Source organism: Lissotriton vulgaris, chromosome 10 (assembly GCF_964263255.1).
Source record: "Lissotriton vulgaris chromosome 10, aLisVul1.2, whole genome shotgun sequence".
Lineage (NCBI taxonomy): Eukaryota > Metazoa > Chordata > Amphibia > Caudata > Salamandridae > Lissotriton > Lissotriton vulgaris.
This window is the reverse complement of record NC_141698.1, coordinates 252,196,815-252,214,526: the sequence shown is the minus strand read 5'-3', so window position 1 is coordinate 252,214,526 and position 17,712 is coordinate 252,196,815. Positions and strand designations below refer to the sequence as shown.

The following is a 17,712-nucleotide window of genomic DNA, read 5'->3' as shown; positions in this document are numbered from 1 at the left end:
CCTTTTAGTCTAGACTTCATTTTATGTGTTTTGAGTGGGAGAAACGCCGTCTTTCGCCATTTTATGTGTTTTGAGTGGGAGACACGCCGTCTTTCGCCATTTTATATGTTTTGAGTGGGAGACACGCCGTCTTTCGCCATTTTATGTATTTTGAGTGGGAGACACACCGTCTTTCGGCGCAGCATTGTAGGATGGCCACACCAGTGCGGCAACTTGCTGGACACCACCTCGGTGCCATCCGGATCTCGGCGCGTTGTGCTGCCTTCGGCCTATTCGCACATCGGTCCGCTACTGACGCCGCCTCATGGGCCAACGAGTTTTGTATGCTTTTTATAACCCAAAGCCGCATAACAGGTCATGTGACTTGTTTATAAAACTTTTCATTGGTTCATTTTACTTTTGGTTTCCTAATGATGGATGGCTTGATCATATGACCAAAAAATAACACTTTTCTTTGGATTAAAACATTTTTTTTCCCAAACGATGAAAGACCCACCTTTTTTTTTCTCACTCGGCAATCAAAAAAGGTTCCGTTAGATGACAACAGAGGGGACAGGCAACAAGAACCATCACTCAAAAAAGGGGAGGGCAAGTTCTTCCCTACCGGGTCACGTTGGGGCTCCACCGGAACTCATCTAATTGATAGTCTACAGTGTTTCTGGATGTTTCAGACTGAAGCTGGCGTCAGCATGGGAGCACCACCATCTCGTAGCTCCGTCGTGGCCATTCCGCAAGCAATCATGGCAGCCGCTCCCCACCGGAAGCCTGCGGGAGTCGGGGGACCCCAAGACTTTTATAGAATCTTCAAGGATGAGGGTACGCTTTCGGGAATGGGGCCCATGCCCTAGCAGACAAGCGTCCGAGTTCCAAGGTGTCCCAGGGTCATTTTAGTGGACCACGCCCAAATCCGAAGAGCCGGCCGCCATTTTAAGAGTCCTGTGGCAGCCGCCTATCGCTTCACCGCAAGAGTGGAAGCAACTCAACTACATGATGAGCGAGACGCTGTAGCTGCAAGAGCGGGCGGTAAACAGCTGAATGGCGGAAGAGGCACAGTGTAGCAAAAGTGGGCGGAATGGCAACTGAAATGGTAAAGGGGCACCCCACTACAGCAGATGAGCCTCCACCTGGGGAGGAACATTCACGCCGCCTTCCCCCCCCCCGCCCCCCCCCCCCCCCCGGGGCGCCCCACGCCGTTTTTTGGAACAGCATTGTAGGATACCAAAACCAGTGTGGCAACTTACTGGACATGACCTGGGTGCCGTCCAGATCTCAGCGCGTTCTGCTGCCTTGGGACTATTCACACAACAGACCGCTACTGACGAGACACAGTGCAGCAAAAGCGGGCGGAAAACCGCTGAATGGCAAGTGAAACGCTAGGACAAGGCTAGAATAACATCTGGAATAATTGTCGCTCAGAAGAACAACACACAAAACTCTGTAGTGTCTGAGGAAAGTAAAACAGAGAAGGTCACTGTAGTTTCAGACATACTTAACACTAATGACTTAACAAAGATATCATCTGTCTATGAAGCAGCTGTCATGTTCACAGAATTGACAAAGAAGTGTGCAGACACCAATGCTATTAAGAAACACAAGGAAATCCCTAACACATCTGCATTCTTGGAAGAGGTTGACACAGATGACATCTTAAGGAACAAAGAAAGACAAATTAAGGATGAGGAAGTTGTCACTTTAGTTTTTTCAATAATGGAAAATATGCAGTCATTGGCTATGAAGGATGTCTAGTGAAGCAGAAAAAAGGCCATTTGATTAATCATCGAAAATTGAGTAATTGCGTAATTTGGGCATAAAAGTTATATTATTGGAAGTAGATGGTTATAGTTCTGGTTAATTTCCATTCAAAGTGTCCTACACAGCACCACTCTAGGTAAACACTACTTTATGTAAAACATGGGACATAGCACTCATTGGAATGTTTGTGATCTTTCCTGTTAAGTTGCATCATAAGTTATTTTAACCATTCCATATAAAGTGATGCATAAAAATGAATACACAGACACAAATAACATGTGTATCCAAAAACAAAATACAGATTTCGGCCTTATTTATTGCCTCTAGTTTTCAAAGGCAAATTTCTGTGGAAAACATGCACATTAAGGGTTGCCTTTCCTTAAACCTTTGTTTTTTTTAAAAATTGGAAGAAAAAAAAGTCTTCCCTTCCATAAATAACCCAAGACTTTTATTTTGTTATGGCAAGGAAACGAAATAGAGAATAAACTATAGTCGGTCACCATGGGGTTTAAAAAAGGGATGGTTCTTCACCAGATTAGATATTTACCCAGACCCTCATTCTCCAATGTGATGAACTATGCTAAAATTCTTCTGGTGCCTGCACCCTGTCACAGAATATGACCCCAAAACATGAAAGCGCCCAAACACCAGATTGAGTTGAACCCCACAGTAAGCCTTATTTCTTCAGGGCCTCAGAATTTCTTTTGCTTTGCTCATGGAAATTGTGGGATATAGGACAGATAAGGTGTCACCATTAAGAAAGGGTAGTATTTAAATTTGCATATCAATTATGTTTAACCTTTTAAAAATATGATATGCTAGCTTGAACTTATGCTTTACATTTGAAGCCGAATTCAACAGCTTAAGTAAGTAGGTTTTCGTAGTTGTAACTTTAAAGGGTGATGTAGCAAACTGTAAAGATTTTCTAAAACAGTGGAGCGTATTTAGTTTTTTAATGTACATGTTTTTGAAACGATTACACAAATGAAACATTTGTGAGTTATAAATTTCCAGAGAAGTATAATTTACCAATAGTTTTCTCTGTAGATGTTTTTCCATTAACAAACCCAGTTCCATCACCCGCCCAGGATATCACTACTGTTCCCCATGTCATAAAACCTTAGGATGTTCAATAACTGAAACAGCTAATATGGGTTTACTTACAGGGGACATCTTTTGTTCTGTTTTGTAAAGTAAAACTATTGTGAACGCAAGTATTATACATAGTAAGTGTTTAATATAGCATTTGTCAGTCATTGGTAAAGCAGCTAGGACCTGTTCACTCTTGACACCCCAGGTGCTGTGTATGTTGCACTATAGTGCTGCATCGGGAATACGGACAACCCTATTGATATCGATTTTTCATTATTGATTATTGTAAAGAAATGGCGACTTCCTTCTGTTTTAATAAAAAATGTTTTAAGGTGTTTACTGTTTTTGTTGCGATGTATATATTTATAAGTTATTAAAGTGTTATAATCCTACTACTTTGTTGGAGTGCTATATATTTTTAATGTGACACATAATTGTGAAGACTTTGATGTACAAAAAGGCATCCCTGGAATCTTCCGCTTCAGGCTCGGTCCCACACACCCTCACAGTGAGAATCCCCTCCCCAATCACAATACAGGATGTGGCATTGGAAAAAAAGCAAGATGGCGCACACAATGTTTATCAATACAGATTAATTTATAACAATTATTTTTAACAATATATTTACTCGCAGTGTCAAAATGGCGGTCAACACTTCCTGATTTCCTTCGAATCGAACGTCAACAGACGTCACGCAGCAAAAAAAAAAAAAAAAGAAAACGCTCACGCGCAGCCGCTGGAAGACAAGTATCAACATATATGAGCCTCCTCAACCACCCTCAAACATAGGGGGTCAGGATACGTCTCTCGTGCCCCCTTATACCCATTTCTCACATTGTTTATCCTCCACTTGTAATTCAATGAAATCGAAACACAGCGGATTCTCGTTTCACTACCAGTTTGCGACCCGGTTCACGAACCGGGAAGCACTTCTACCGCGAAAAATTAAATTTTTTTTATTTGCCCCAAGGGACCCTTTAATAACCCCAACATCATTCCTAGGGGGTCAAGAGGGGTCTACCTTGCCCCCTTTCATTAAATTCCCCCTTCGTTTTTCTCCTCCTCTTGTCTCTCGATCCTACCGAGAGATAACATGGCGGCCGCACCGGACTGTTTAGAATGTTGACAGACACCGGAGAGCCAATCAGCTTCGCTTCGCAAAGCTCCGTTACGCGTAAAGTACGCGATCTGGAGCGCTATCCGGGACGCTGTCACAGATATATCTGTTTTTTTAAACGTTAATGTCTTGAAATCCACTGGAGCACATATATTGAGACCCAGCAAAGGCACATCGGGCTAACAGTTCCTACAATTTTGCCAAGTTTTGTGTAAATCCATTCAGCCGTTCGAGCTAAAAGTGAGGCCAAACGCCCTATGGAAAAATGAATGGGAAAAACGCGTTTTGGGACCCCCCTTTTTTCTCGGCCCCCCCTTGACAAACCCCCCCCCAAATTTTATGGGGCTGCTCAGAAATAAAATGTGCCATTTTCCCGGAAATTTCAGCCGATTCCGTCCACAAACGCCAAAGTTATTGGACATAGAATTTTCAAAAGTTCCATAGAGAAAAAATCCTAACTATATATACCTACTGGCGACCGCCAGTAGGTAATATATATATTACCTACTGGCGGTCGCCAGTAGGTAGTTATAGTTAGGATAATTTTCAATGTTAAATCTCAACATTCTATTTTGAATAACTTTGGCGCCGGTTGACGAATCTGCCTGAAATTTTCAGGAAAATGGTCTCATGGCGGTCCGGTCCTTCCCTGAAAGTTTGGGGGGGATTCGTCAAGCGGGGGCCGAGATAAAAGGGGGGTCCCAAAACGCGTTTTCCCCATGTTAATTTCCATAGGGCGGTCGATTTCACTTTTAGCCCGAACGGCTGAATGGATTTCCACCAAACTTGGCAAAATTGTAGGGACTGGTAGCCCGATGTGCCTTTGCTATGTCTCAAGATATGTGCTCCAGTGGATTTTGAGTAATTTAGGTTCAAAAAAATATATATATCTATAGCAGCGCACAGGTGCGCGCACCGGAGTGCGCTCCAGGCGCGACACGCGAGGTGCGCATGGAAAGCTGATTGGCTCTCGGGTGTCTGTAAACATTCCAAACAGTCCAGAGCGGTCGCCATCTTGTGTCTCGGTAAAATCGAGACATAAGAGGTGGCTAAAACAAAGTGGGAACTGACCATAAGGCGTCAGGGATAGACCCCTTTGACCCCCTAGGTTTGATGTGGGGGCTATAAAAGGGCCCCGCGGGGCATTTAAAATATTTTTTTTTTTTTCGTTTTGCGCGGGGGAAGCGCTCGGTGCGCGCACCAGGTAGCGCACCGGGGAGCGTAAAATGAGGGAAAAAGATGACAGAGTTTTAAAAAAATGAAGTTTTTATTTAGAAATTGGAGGTAGTTCTTAAAAGAACTTTTTTTTTTCTTCTTTTTGTTGTTTTATATTTTTTTTGTGTTTTTGGAACTTTTTAAACTTTTTTTGGCTTTTCAAAACAGTTTTATATTTTTTTTGTATTTTTTAGGGGGAGAAACAAAAAAAGGGAATTGAAACTGGCTCAACTGGAGCAAAAAAACAAAAAACCCAAAAAATTATTTCTTTTTGGGGCACTTGTGATTATCACCTGCAAGGACGATGAGCTTAACACTTTGTTCCCCATAGGAGATAAGCTTGCCACAAGCCTTACAAGTAATTTTAAAATCAGCAAATCTTGGCTGAATGCTAGGCATCACCTCAGATGTTTCTGGTTGCGAGGAAGAGGGTTGTTTTCTTTGGGAGGGGGTCCTTGATGACTGGGGGAGGTTACTGGCCAGTTCCCGGAACTCTGCGCGAGAGTAGTTGTTTGGATGTTTTCTTGTCATGTGCCGAATCATGGTATAGTTACCAAAAGAATATTTCTTATTTGGGTTGCCCCGTGAAAGTTCATCATCGCAGATGAGGCAAGTGACTTTGGGCGCATTCACCTTTTTTTGCCCCTCTGGGAATGAAAAAAACTGCCAAATGAAGTGTGGTTTGGGTTTATAAGGTGTGTTTTCTTCAGGCAGCCATCTTCTTCTCCCCTCCTCCTCTTCCTCTTCCTCCTCCTCCTGTTCTTGACCACCAATATAATTTGGAGCTGGTCCTCTTGGTGGTGGTGGTGGTGGTGGTGGCTGAGATGCACCTGCTGCTGCTGCTACTGAAGCCATTTTAAAGTACAAAAAGGTACAGAGAGTTCCAAACAGATCTTCCTCAGTCAAAGGACAAAGTCAGAATAAGGAAAAAAGGTGGGGGCTTTCATCATTTGGAAAACAAAACTGTCCTGAACCAATGAGAAGTGTTATTTTCAGGTCACAAGACCAGGGGCTTCATCATTATGAAACTAAAACTGTTATGAACCAATGAAAAGTGTTATTTTCTGCTCACATGACCCGACGCGCTTACGCTACGCGCACGGGGGCGCGCAGCGTAAGCGCGTCGGAAGTTTACGTTTTGCGATCGTATTCGTTCGAGTACTTCCGGGTGCGCTTACGCCGTGCGTATCACGCGGTCGCGGCTACGCGATACGTCACGATCATGTTTTCGTTTGCGATATTGGCGCTCACGAGACGCTCCCCGGAGCGCGCCCGGGGGCGCTTTTCAGAAATACGCTTTTCGGGGCGCACTCCGGGGCGCGCTCTGGGAGCGCTCCCCCCAAAAATTAAAAAAAAAAAAATGGGATAATTGTAGAGACAGGTAGCCCTATTCTGAAGTGGTTTGTAAAAAAATTAACTTTATAAAAATATGTATTGTGCTACATTGGGCTTAATATATGTTAGAGCCAAAATGTAGCCCAAATGTAGCCCAAAGTAGCCCAATGAAGCCCAAAGATGGCCACCAGAGATCAAAAATTGTAAATGTAGCCCAAAATTCAACTAGATGTAGCACAACTGTAGCCCAATGACAGAATGTACCAGAGTGTTAAAAAGAACAACTAGAGTGCTAACAGTCTTATTTATAAAGTGAAACTTATAGTAAGGAATTAGCATTTAAAAAACCTATGAAATTCACTGAAAAAACCATAGGTTTCACACCAGTTATAGTTAGGAATTAGCATTTAAAAAACCTATTAAATTCACTGAAAAAACCATAGGTTTCACACCAGTTATAGTTAGCTGGAAATTTTACTGATATAAAACCATTGAAATTCCCACGTTATAGTTAGTCGGACTCACTATAACTTGCGCGTGCAATGCACTGCTGATGACATCACATATTACATCACTCATGACATGGTCAGTGACATCACTCATGACATCACTGATGACACCATCCTTGTGACACAGTGACAGACCTCCTTTCAGTGTAATGTAACCCATGAAACACATATTCAAAAATAGAAACTAATATTTTCAAAAAAGTGGATATACCCATACCAGTTACAACAACCAATTCAGTAATACCACCATCTAATACACATCCACTCATGTGTATGTATATGGGTTATTAGATATTTTTATTAGTATCAGTATGAGTGTCTATATGGTTTGGTGGGGGTATTACTTAGCACATAGATGCATGAGTGACTGACTCTTTGTTTGTATGTGTTTTGAAGACAACATATGTACAGGACTGTATGGGTGGATGAGTGTCTATATGTGTTTGTTAGTGAGTGAATGACTGTCTCACTAGTGTCTTTATCAGTAACTACATATGTTTTAATCTAGTATATATGAATATTGATGTATATAAGTGAGTATATGTGAGAGTAAGAGATTGTAAGAGTTCCTGTTTAAATAAGTATGTGTTTCTATAAGTGATTGTTTAAGAGAATAAATATGTGTAATTTTAAATAGAAGTAAGGTGGAAGTGTGTTTATAACTCTATATTCAAATAAATGGATGTCCAATAGTTTATTTGCACGTGTGAATATGTGTGTGAGTAACTTTTGGATGAATGTCGGTGTGTAACAGGATGTATAGGTGTATCACTTCATATGATGAGTGAGTATATGTATGAGTGACTATATAGAACTATTGGTGAATGAGTGGATGTGTATATAGATAGTGGAATTACTGAATTGCTTGTTGTAACTGATATAGGTATCTCCATTTTTTAAAAAATTTCAGTTTCTATTTTTGAATATGTGTCTCAAGGGTTACATTATAGTGAAAGGAGGTCTGTCACTATGTCACAAGGATGGTGTCATGAGTGATGTCACTGACCATGTCATGAGTGATGTAATATGTGATGTCATCAGCAGTGCATTGCACGCGCAAGTTATAGTGAGTCCGACTAACTATAACGTGGGAATTTCAATGGTTTTATATCAGTAAAATTTCCAGCTAACTATAACTGGTGTGAAACCTATGGTTTTTTCAGTGAATTTAATAGGTTTTTTAAATGCTAATTCCTAACTATAACTGGTGTGAAACCTATGGTTTTTTCAGTGAATATATATATATATATAATACATATTTAAATTTCAAACTAAACCACATTCACTGGATGATGTCATCATTGATGTCATCAGTGATGTCATTTGAGATGTCATCAGTGATGTCATCAGTGATGTCACTGACCATGCAATATGTGACATCATCAGCAGTGCATTGCGGGCGCGCGAGTTATAGTTAGCAGAACTAAATATAACAGAGGAATTTCTATGGTTTTGTACGAGTGAAATGGCCAGCTAACTATAACACCCCTGAAACCTATGTTTTTCTCTGTGAATATATATTTATAATATATACATATATCATCTACTGGTGGTTACCAGTATGTACTTACAGTTAGGACCTAGTTTCCAAAGGCAAAGCATTATTTGACATATGTATAACTTTGGCATCATTTGACAAATCTGTATAAGGGTGCATGGTGAGCTCCCTTTCTCTGACCCTAAAGAGCACGTTTGGGACATGTTGCCACCTGACTGGCAATATTGACAGCTGATCCCACAAGACTCCCACAGGACGCAAATTAAAACAATAGAGCAACCTGTTTGTTCACAAGTGCTGTTTTCTTCATCAGCTGGATCCATTTTTGTGCTAGCCCCTCACTCTGTGGTCCCAGAGAACTGCTGCAGGAGTCTAGTGAGAGTCCTACAGAACCAAGAACCAATCCAAAAATACGGTGGACTCTGTGGCCAGTTGGCTGAAATCTGCGCATGGTTGGGAGTTTCAGAAAAGGGGGTGGTGATGAACAGAGTGTCTGAATTAAGCAGACCACTCTTACCCAGTCCAAAGATCAGGGCTTGATCCATCACCGTTATTTATCTCACTGCACCATCCCAGCTCAGAACCTGGCTATATGCAAATCAGTCTGTCCCTGGCCCAGTGCATCATGGGAACAGGGCAGACTAAACTACCAAGCCAATTCTTCACCAGAAAGGAGACAAGCTACCGGGGACCGGTTTCTGGCATTTTAGCCGTCTTCGGCCCGGCTTGCTTGAATCCTGATGGTGCAGTGAGAAAGGGACTCATGTCTGAGTATACCCTGCCACACCTATAGTGGCCTAAAACGATTCAGAAAAGGGGGTGGTGATGAACAGAGTGTCTGAATTAAGCAGACCACTCTTACCCAGTCCAAAGATCAGGGCTTGATCCATCACTGTTATTTATCTCACTGCACCATCCCAGCTCAGAACCTGGCTATATGCAAATCAGTCTGTCCCTGGCCCAGTGCATCATGGGAACAGGGCAGACTAAACTACCAAGCCAATTCTTCGCCAGAAAGGAGACAAGCTACCGGGGACCGGTTTCTGGCATTTCAGCCGTCTTCGGCCCGGCTTGCTTGAATCCTGATGGTGCAGTGAGGAAGGGACTCATGTCTGAGTATACCCTGCCACACCTATAGTGGCCTACTCCCAACCCCTTGTTGTTAAATACATGGTTGGGAGTTTGCCACTCATGGAGGATGGGTGCAGGACCTGGCTACAGGTCAGGCCCTGTGGCCTGCCCCATTCACCATGCACAGCAAGGGATTGTGCTTAAACATATCATTATACAATATTATTTTGCATTGAAAAAAACAAAGAAATTAACTATAAGATAACATACATGGCTTTTCATGCTCAGGAGATGGTGCCGGTTGTGTGGGTGCTTCCATCTTTACCACTGCTCCCAAATCTTGAGAGGAAGACATTTTATCTATCAGGGGAGTTTCTGTATCTGAAAAAAAGAGAAAAAACACAAAGCATTTACAAAATATCTTGAATAGAATCAGAGAGACTGAATCATTGGCATTTAGTTGCGTTACTAGTCAGTTCTTGTCTGCTCGCAAGTAGCACATAAAGCAGAATGTAAGTACATCAGGAGGATTCCATGTACAAAGTTTCTGCTTTATGATCAAATGAATGTCTGCACCAACTGTTCTTTCTTTTGCCTTTTAATGCATGCAGGTGAAGGGCCTTATTTAGCCAGTGGTACTGGGTCAATTTTGAGTGTGGTCGCTCCCATCAGAGTCAAATTACTTAAGTCATAGGGATGAGTCACACCCATTTAGTGAGAGAGTAGTAAGGGTAGGGTTTGTAGTGGGCAGTGCATATTGGAGACCCCCATTGCTGGTTTATTACTAAAGCATCATGTGGAAGCACTCTGTCATTTACAGACAAGACATTTTCCATGGACATAGCCACGAAATGTACAAAGACATGTAGTTTTACATGAAATTGTAGAGCGCACAAATGGTAATGTGTGGAATTAGGTTTCAGAACATATTTAGCATTTGTTCCTCACCAAGTAAAGTGTCTTGATTTGTTATGTTTTTATTACAATATTTGTTTCCATTACACTTCAGAATTACAAAAGAAAGTGCTCCATTTGTGGTTTTCTAAGTCCTGATATATTTTGAAATATTTTTACAATTCTGTTTTTGTTGTATGCTAGAATTTTTTATATATCCTACAGCCTTTCATTTCACACCTTTCACACTGTGCAAGATTGTCACACAGTTCACATTACAAAATCTTCTCACTTTGCAGTCAAAGAACAGTGAATATAAATCTTCATGTTAAAAGAATACATAGCAATTTGTCAGAAGACAGATTGTAACATTTAACCTCTGTGGCAAGATAAAATTAAAATGTGAAAGAATGTTTATTGCTCATTTACCTTCTTGAAATTCAACATGGTTATTTGAGTGGCACTACAGCACCCTCAGCACCCCCACTTCAAACTCCTAGGGGCTTAGCAGTGGATAATACCAGGACATTTGCCAAAAATTAACCTCTAGCTCCACTCCCAGAAATACTTTGTCTGCCACCAAACTGATAATATACTCCAAACAATGGTTCTTGAGCTATATTATCAGACTTAACTAAAAGAAGGTGAACAAGCCCACCAAAGAAGTTAAGGGAGAAAAGCCAATGAGTGCCACAATGTCACAAAAAACAATACATAAGTAAATACTCAAATGAATTTAATAAAGTAAAATGAAAATGGGAAACAACCTTTACAACGCAACTTTTACACCGCACTGCCATTACAACGAAACTTTTACAACGCAACATCCATTACAACGCATGCATTTGCAATGCAACCATTACAACGCATGACACTACAACGCACACCACTACAACGCATGCCATTACAATGCAGTCATTACAACACATACCATAACAACGCATAGCATTACAACACATAGTACCCTTACACTATCCAACACTTACCCTACTGTTGCACCCCCCTGGAGTTAGAATAGTAATTTTTACCCCTACTCTATCCAACACTTATCCTACAGTTGCACCCCCTTGAGTTAGAATAGTAATTTTAACCCCTACACTATCTAACACTTACCCTACTGTTGCACCCCTTGGAGTTAGAATAGTAATTTTTACCCCTACACTATCCAATACTTACCTTACATGCAATGTAATGTTATGTGTTGTAATGGTATGCATTGTAAATGTAGTATGCGTTATAGTGCAATGCATTATAAAGGTAGTTTAAAATAATTAGTTGTAATGGCATGCGTTGTAATGGTATGCGTTGTAATGGATGTTGCGGTGTAAAAATTGCGTTGTAAAGGTAGGCGTTGTAAAAGTATGCGTTGTAATGTCATACATCCATGAAAACACAAGGGCGCTCAAACAATGACACTCACAATTAATACATTCAATTCAATTCAATATAAACTTTATTCGGTTTTTCACAATTAAAAAACATCAAAGTATACTAAAGCACAGCCCTACAGTACAGATGTAGTCATTAATACATTGTATAAAAAAACAGAGAACATATATTCGTTAGCAGACTAAATAAATAATGATTGTACTCACATTTCTAATTTATAAATTTTAAATCAAGACATAAATGTAAAAATAATTAATCATAACTGACCCTAGACTTGATTGCAGACTTTAAAAAACCAACAATAAAGGGGACACAATCTTCCCTCAATAACTGCAGAAACAGGAGAGCTGGCTGAGCATGTAAAAAATTAATCTTTTTTAAAACAGGAATTAAAAAATATTTCCGGAGACATCATACAACTTACAAAAAACATAAAGTGTAAAATATCCTGTGGGGACATCCCGTCGCAACCACAGGGTGCTAAGTGTTGGCCTTTCCTGCTGCCCCTTGGTACAGCAAGCAGCAGATGAAATAGATCTAAACGAAATCTGGTCAACAGATAGCAATCATAATTCGTAAAGGCCCCCAGTAAATATGGCTCAGCCCCGGTTGTGGTTTTCAACATAACAAATTTACACACACTAGGTTTAAACAATTCAGTCTCCTCCCGTTCCTGTGGTTTCAGAGTAAGGAAAGCTTCCTTCATTAATCCTACATCTTTTTTACAAATTGTATCGGATTGCTAAAACGATTTGGGCGATTAAGTTTTCACAACATTTGTTCTGGATTCTCAGCATATTGTCAAGTTTCATGCAGTCTTTTAAAATGTCTTGCGTCATCAACAAGTGCTCGCTTGTCCAAATCTTTAACCAAAAAATAATAGGACGCAGGGCCAAAGTTTCACACAGAAAGGGCATGCCTAGTTCTTCGTGCACTATCAAATTTGCTGTACCTCCAGGCACTCCTACCACACGTTTAAAAAATTAATTTTTCCGTCTCCTGCAATCGGTCCAGACTACCATAGCCCCAAATTTCACTCCGGTAAGCAGCAGTTGCAACACTACTGGCGTGATATATTTTCATTAGTCCTGCAATTGTTCTGTTGCCTAATTTCGAGGCAAAATCAAATGTAGCACCATTCAGTCTCATCAGGTCTTCCTCTTTTCTCTGTTGTAACGGGCCTCAGGTAAGTTTATCATCTAAAACCACGCCCAGCTAAGAAAAAACATCCGTGCGTGGAATCCTAGCTGTGCCTGCTCTAAACTGAAAGCAGGATTTTTTTTTCTAGGCCCAAACTGCAATTCAAATGATTTCGAGTTATTGACTGTCGAATCCCGATCTCCCATAAAAGTGGAGAAAAGTTCCAAAATTGACTGCAGACCCCTGGCAGTTCTTGATATAAGAACTGCGTTGTCCGCGTATAAAAGAATTGGAAGTGGACGTCTCCCTATATATGGATAGTCAACAGCTGCAGCTGATAAAACCTTGTCGAGATCATTGATATAGAGGTTAAACAGGAAGGGTGCTAAAATACATCCTTGTCGCATCCCCTCCGTAGAGCAAACGGCCTAGAAACCTCCATATTCTCAGAGTACAGCACCTGAGCAATGGTTTATGGTGTAAATCCTGTAGGAAATTCACAATGCTACAGTCAGCTCCCATGGCCCTGATGGACTGCCACAGCTTCTCCCGATTTACACAATCGAATGCCGAGTACAAGTCCATCAAGGCCAGGTAGATGGTTCCCGACCATGCAATTGTATATTTGCTAATAACCATTGTCAGTGGGCTACTGTGGACCTTCCGGGCGGAACCCATATAGTATGTCTGCTAAAATATCATTATCCTCCGCCCAGGTAGTAAGTCTCTCCAAGAGCATCCGCCCCACCACCTTAACCACTGAATCGAGGGATGAGATTGGTCGGTAGCAATTAATCAATCAATCAATCATGCCATTTATATAGCACGCTACTCACCCGGAAGGGTCTCAAGGCGCTTGGGGGGGGGGGGGGGGGTCCGCTACTGCTCGAACAGCCAGGTCTTGAGTTGCTTTTTGAAGGAGAGGTGGTCCTGGGTCAGTCGAAGGTGGATGGGTAGGGAGTTCCATGTCTTGGCTGCCAGGTAGGAGAAGGATCTGCCTCCGGCGGTGGCTCTTCGTACGCGTGGAACGGCGGCGAGGGTGGGGTTGGTCGATCGTAGCTGGCGGGTGGGAGTGTAGAAGGTCAGGCGGTTGTTGAGATACTTGGGGCCCTGGTCATGGAGAGACTTGTGTGCGTGGGTGAGGAGCCTGAACGTGATCCTCTTGCTGACGGGGAGCCAGTGCAGGTCCCTCAGGTGGCCGGAGATGTGGTTGCGTCGGGGGAGGTCCAGGATGAGTCGGGCGGAGGGGTTCTGAATGAGTTGGAGTCTTTTCTGTAGCTAGGCTGTGGTTCCGGGGTAGAGGGTGTTTCCATAGTCCAGACAGCTGGTGACGAGGGCCTGGGTGACTGTCTTCCTGGTTTCAGTCGGGTTCCATCGGAAGATCTTGCGAAGCATGCGGAGGGTGTGAAAGCATGAAGAGGAGACGGCGTTGACTTGTCTGGTCATTGAGTGGGAGGAGTCCAGGCTGAAGCCCAGGTTGCGTGCGTGGTCTGTAGGCTTGGGGGCGGTGACCAAGGCTGGGGGCCACCAGGAGTCGTCCCAGGCAGAGGGTGATGGTCCCAGGATGAGGACTTCCGTCTTGTCTGAGTTCAGTTTCAGGTGGCTGTTCTTCATCCACTCGGCGACGTCTTTCATTCCTTCGTGGAGGCTGGTTCTGGCGGTGTCGGGGTCTCTGGTGAGGGAGAGGATCAGCTGGGTGTCGTCGGCGTAGGAGATGATATTGAGGTTGTGTTGGCGTGCGATGGTGGCGAGAAGTCTCATGTAGACGTTGAAGAGGGTGGGGCTGAGTGATGATCCTTGCGGGACGCCGCAGATGACTTCAATGGCCTCTGAGCGAAACGGGGGGAGGCGGACTCTCTGTGTTCTCCCGGCGAGGAATGAGATGATCCACTTCAGTGCCTTCCCTTGGATGCCGGTATTGCTGAGGCGCTGGACTAGGGTGCGGTGGCAGACCGTGTCGAACGCTGCGGAGAGGTCCAGGAGGATGAGTGCAGCTGTTTCCCTGTTGTCGAGCAGGGTTCGGATGTCATCGGTGGCAGCGATGAGGGCGGTCTCGGTGCTGTGGGTGGCTCTGAACCTGGACTGCGAGGGGTCGAGGAATCCATTCATCTCGAGGAAGGCGGCAAGTTGTCTGTTGGTGATCTTCTCTGTGACTTTGGCGGGGAAAGGGAGGAGCGAGATGGGGCGGAAGTTTTTGAGGTCGGTGGGGTCCGCTGTTAGTTTCTTCAGTAGGGCGCTGATCTCGGCGTGCTTCCAGCTCTCCGGTAAGGTGGCGGTGTCGAAGGAGGTGTTGATGACGTCTCAGAGTTGGGGTGCGATGGTGGAGTCGGCCTTGTTGAAGACGTGATGGGGGCAGGGGTCCGTCGGGGATCCGGAGTGGATGGTGTTCATCGCGCGGGCTGTGTCTTCGGTGGTCACCGTGGTCCAGGTGCGGAGGGTGGCGGTGGGGTGCGTTGGTTCGACGGTCGGGAGCGTGGGTGGTGCACCAAAGCTGTTGTGGATGTCGGCAATCTTGCGGTGGAAGAATGAAGCGAGGGAGTCGCAGAGGTCTTGTGAGGGGGTGATGTCGATGTTGCCGGTGCTGGGGTTGGAGAACTCCTTGACGATGCTGAAGAGTTCCTTTCTGTCGTAGGCGTTGTTGTCCAGTCGGTCCTTAAGGGATTTCTTCTTGGTGGTGCGGATGAGCTGGTGGTGCTTGCGGGTCACGTGTTTGAGGGCGGTCATGTTGTCAGTGGTCCGGTCCAGGAGCCAGGCTTTCTCGAGGGTGCGGCAGGTCTTCTTGGAGTCCTTGAGTTTGTCTGTGAACCAGGGGCCTTCTTGCTTCTGGGTCTGCTGGGAGGGTTCTTCAGTGGTGCGAGGTCGTCGGCGCAGGCGGTCAGCCACTGCGTGAAGTTGCGGGCCGCTTCGTTGGGGTCTGTTGTGCTGGCTGGCGGGTTTTGGCTGAGGGAGGTGGTGAGCTGTATATGCGGGTGCCTCTGAGGGTCGTCTTGGGGTTGGTGTGAATCTAGAAGTGGAGGTGTTTGGCGGCGGAGAAGGTGTCGTCGGCGTCGGTCGTGATGCAGATGGTGTTCTTGTGGACGATGGCGATTCCTCCTCCGGTCTGGTTGACGCGGTCCCTCCTGATGATCTTGTATCCATCCGGGATGGCGATGGCGATGTCGGGGGCAGAGGAGGCGTTCATCCATGTTTCAGTGAGGAAGGCGATGTCTGGTGAGGTTGTGTCGAGCAAGTTCCAGAGTTCGACGGCGTGTCTGTGGACGGAGCGGGTGTTGAGCAGGATGCACTTGAGGTCGCTGCTGGAGTTTGGCTTGGCGGGCGTGATGCAGGTTCGGAGGCAGGAGAGCTTGCAGGTTGTGAAGGTGAAGGGTCCGTGGAAACGTTTCGGGGCGGCCGTGCAGCAGGTGGGCAGCCGGCCGGTATTGAGTGCGTTGGGGGCGGCGGCGTCGTAGGTTTGTTGGGTCGTCTTGCTTCGGTGGGGACCAGGGATCCTGGCACTGGGCGCGGTCCAGGCGCAGACGGGCGCAGACCGGCTTACCTTTGGCGTGCCTTCGGCGCACAATCGGCGCTCCCGCTGCGCGTGACCGCTGGGGACTATCCCGGCTTCCTTTCTTAAATATGGGAACTATGGTGGAGGTGGCCCAGGACCCAGGACATCCCACCATAGCCGCAGCATTACGTACAGAGGTTAAGATTGGTGCCCAAAAAACAGAGTCCGACTTAAAGAAATCAGGAGGTATTCCATCGGGCCCTGGTGCCTTTTTACAAGTTAGGCCAACAATACTCTTTTCAACCTCTCCCTGTGTGAAAACTAAAATAGGGTCACCAGCAGTGTTGTTTTGGGAGCAAATAACGGGTTTCGGGTCTTCAAACATCGCTGGGAAGTAAGAGACCCATTCCTCCTCAGTAATATGTGATCCCAGAGCGCTTACCTCCCCATTATCTACTATTTCTTTAATAATTATGCTCCAGAACCTAGCACTATCTTTAATTGTAGATGCCTCGATCAACTCCATCCAGGCCATCTTTTTCAAACTGGATTTCCTATTTGCCAATGTTTTTTTATAGGCAGAGCGCATGTCCTTTATCAGGATACGGTTCCTAGGTATTCCTTTAAGGGCCTTATGTAAGTTGTTAAAGGCCTGTGTACATGCATCATCGAACCATCTTGGTTTAAGGCTAACCATTTTAATTGTAGGGAAGTTAGTAGATCCCCTATTATATGGGAAATATTACCAAAAGCACTCATAATAATAGCCGGGGTAGCCCCAGCAGAGTTACAAGACGCTATGTTCTCTTCACAGACCTGCTTGATAGTTTCATAGAAACCCTCTGGAGCTATCGTTGACCATTTTAGTCGCCTGTTTCCACTTGTGGGTCAAGCAACACCACTTGGTGCAACTACATTTTTGGCAAATAGGACAGGGCTAGAGCATGAAATACTGAAGGGGTTGTGATCACTATGAGCATTCTCCATCACTATAATGTAATCAATAATCGTTCCCCGTCCTTCCCCTTAAATGTTGGCACTTCCAAGAAACAGCACTCATCTACTAGGGACCAGCCAGATAACAAATTAAATTCCTGCTTGGTGGTATTCAAACTGTCCCCTTGGGTACTATGTTCGAAGTGGATCCCTTCCGCCCGTGAGCATCCCAACTCTATCAGGCAAGATACCCTAGGATCTCCACAGGGGTGGGTAT

The 17,712-nt window shown here is 44.4% G+C and overlaps 1 protein-coding gene across 1 annotated transcript in view; it reads right to left on the bottom strand.

The window, feature by feature from the left end:
* Positions 1-17,712, bottom strand: part of LOC147685058 (GTPase IMAP family member 7-like) — a 510,455-nt gene that overhangs the window by 270,456 nt on the left and 222,287 nt on the right. The window contains exon 4 of the mRNA XM_086940944.1: positions 9,860-9,970. Coding sequence (XP_086797070.1) covers positions 9,860-9,970 — 111 coding nt within the window. The remainder of the gene's footprint in view (positions 1-9,859; positions 9,971-17,712) is intronic.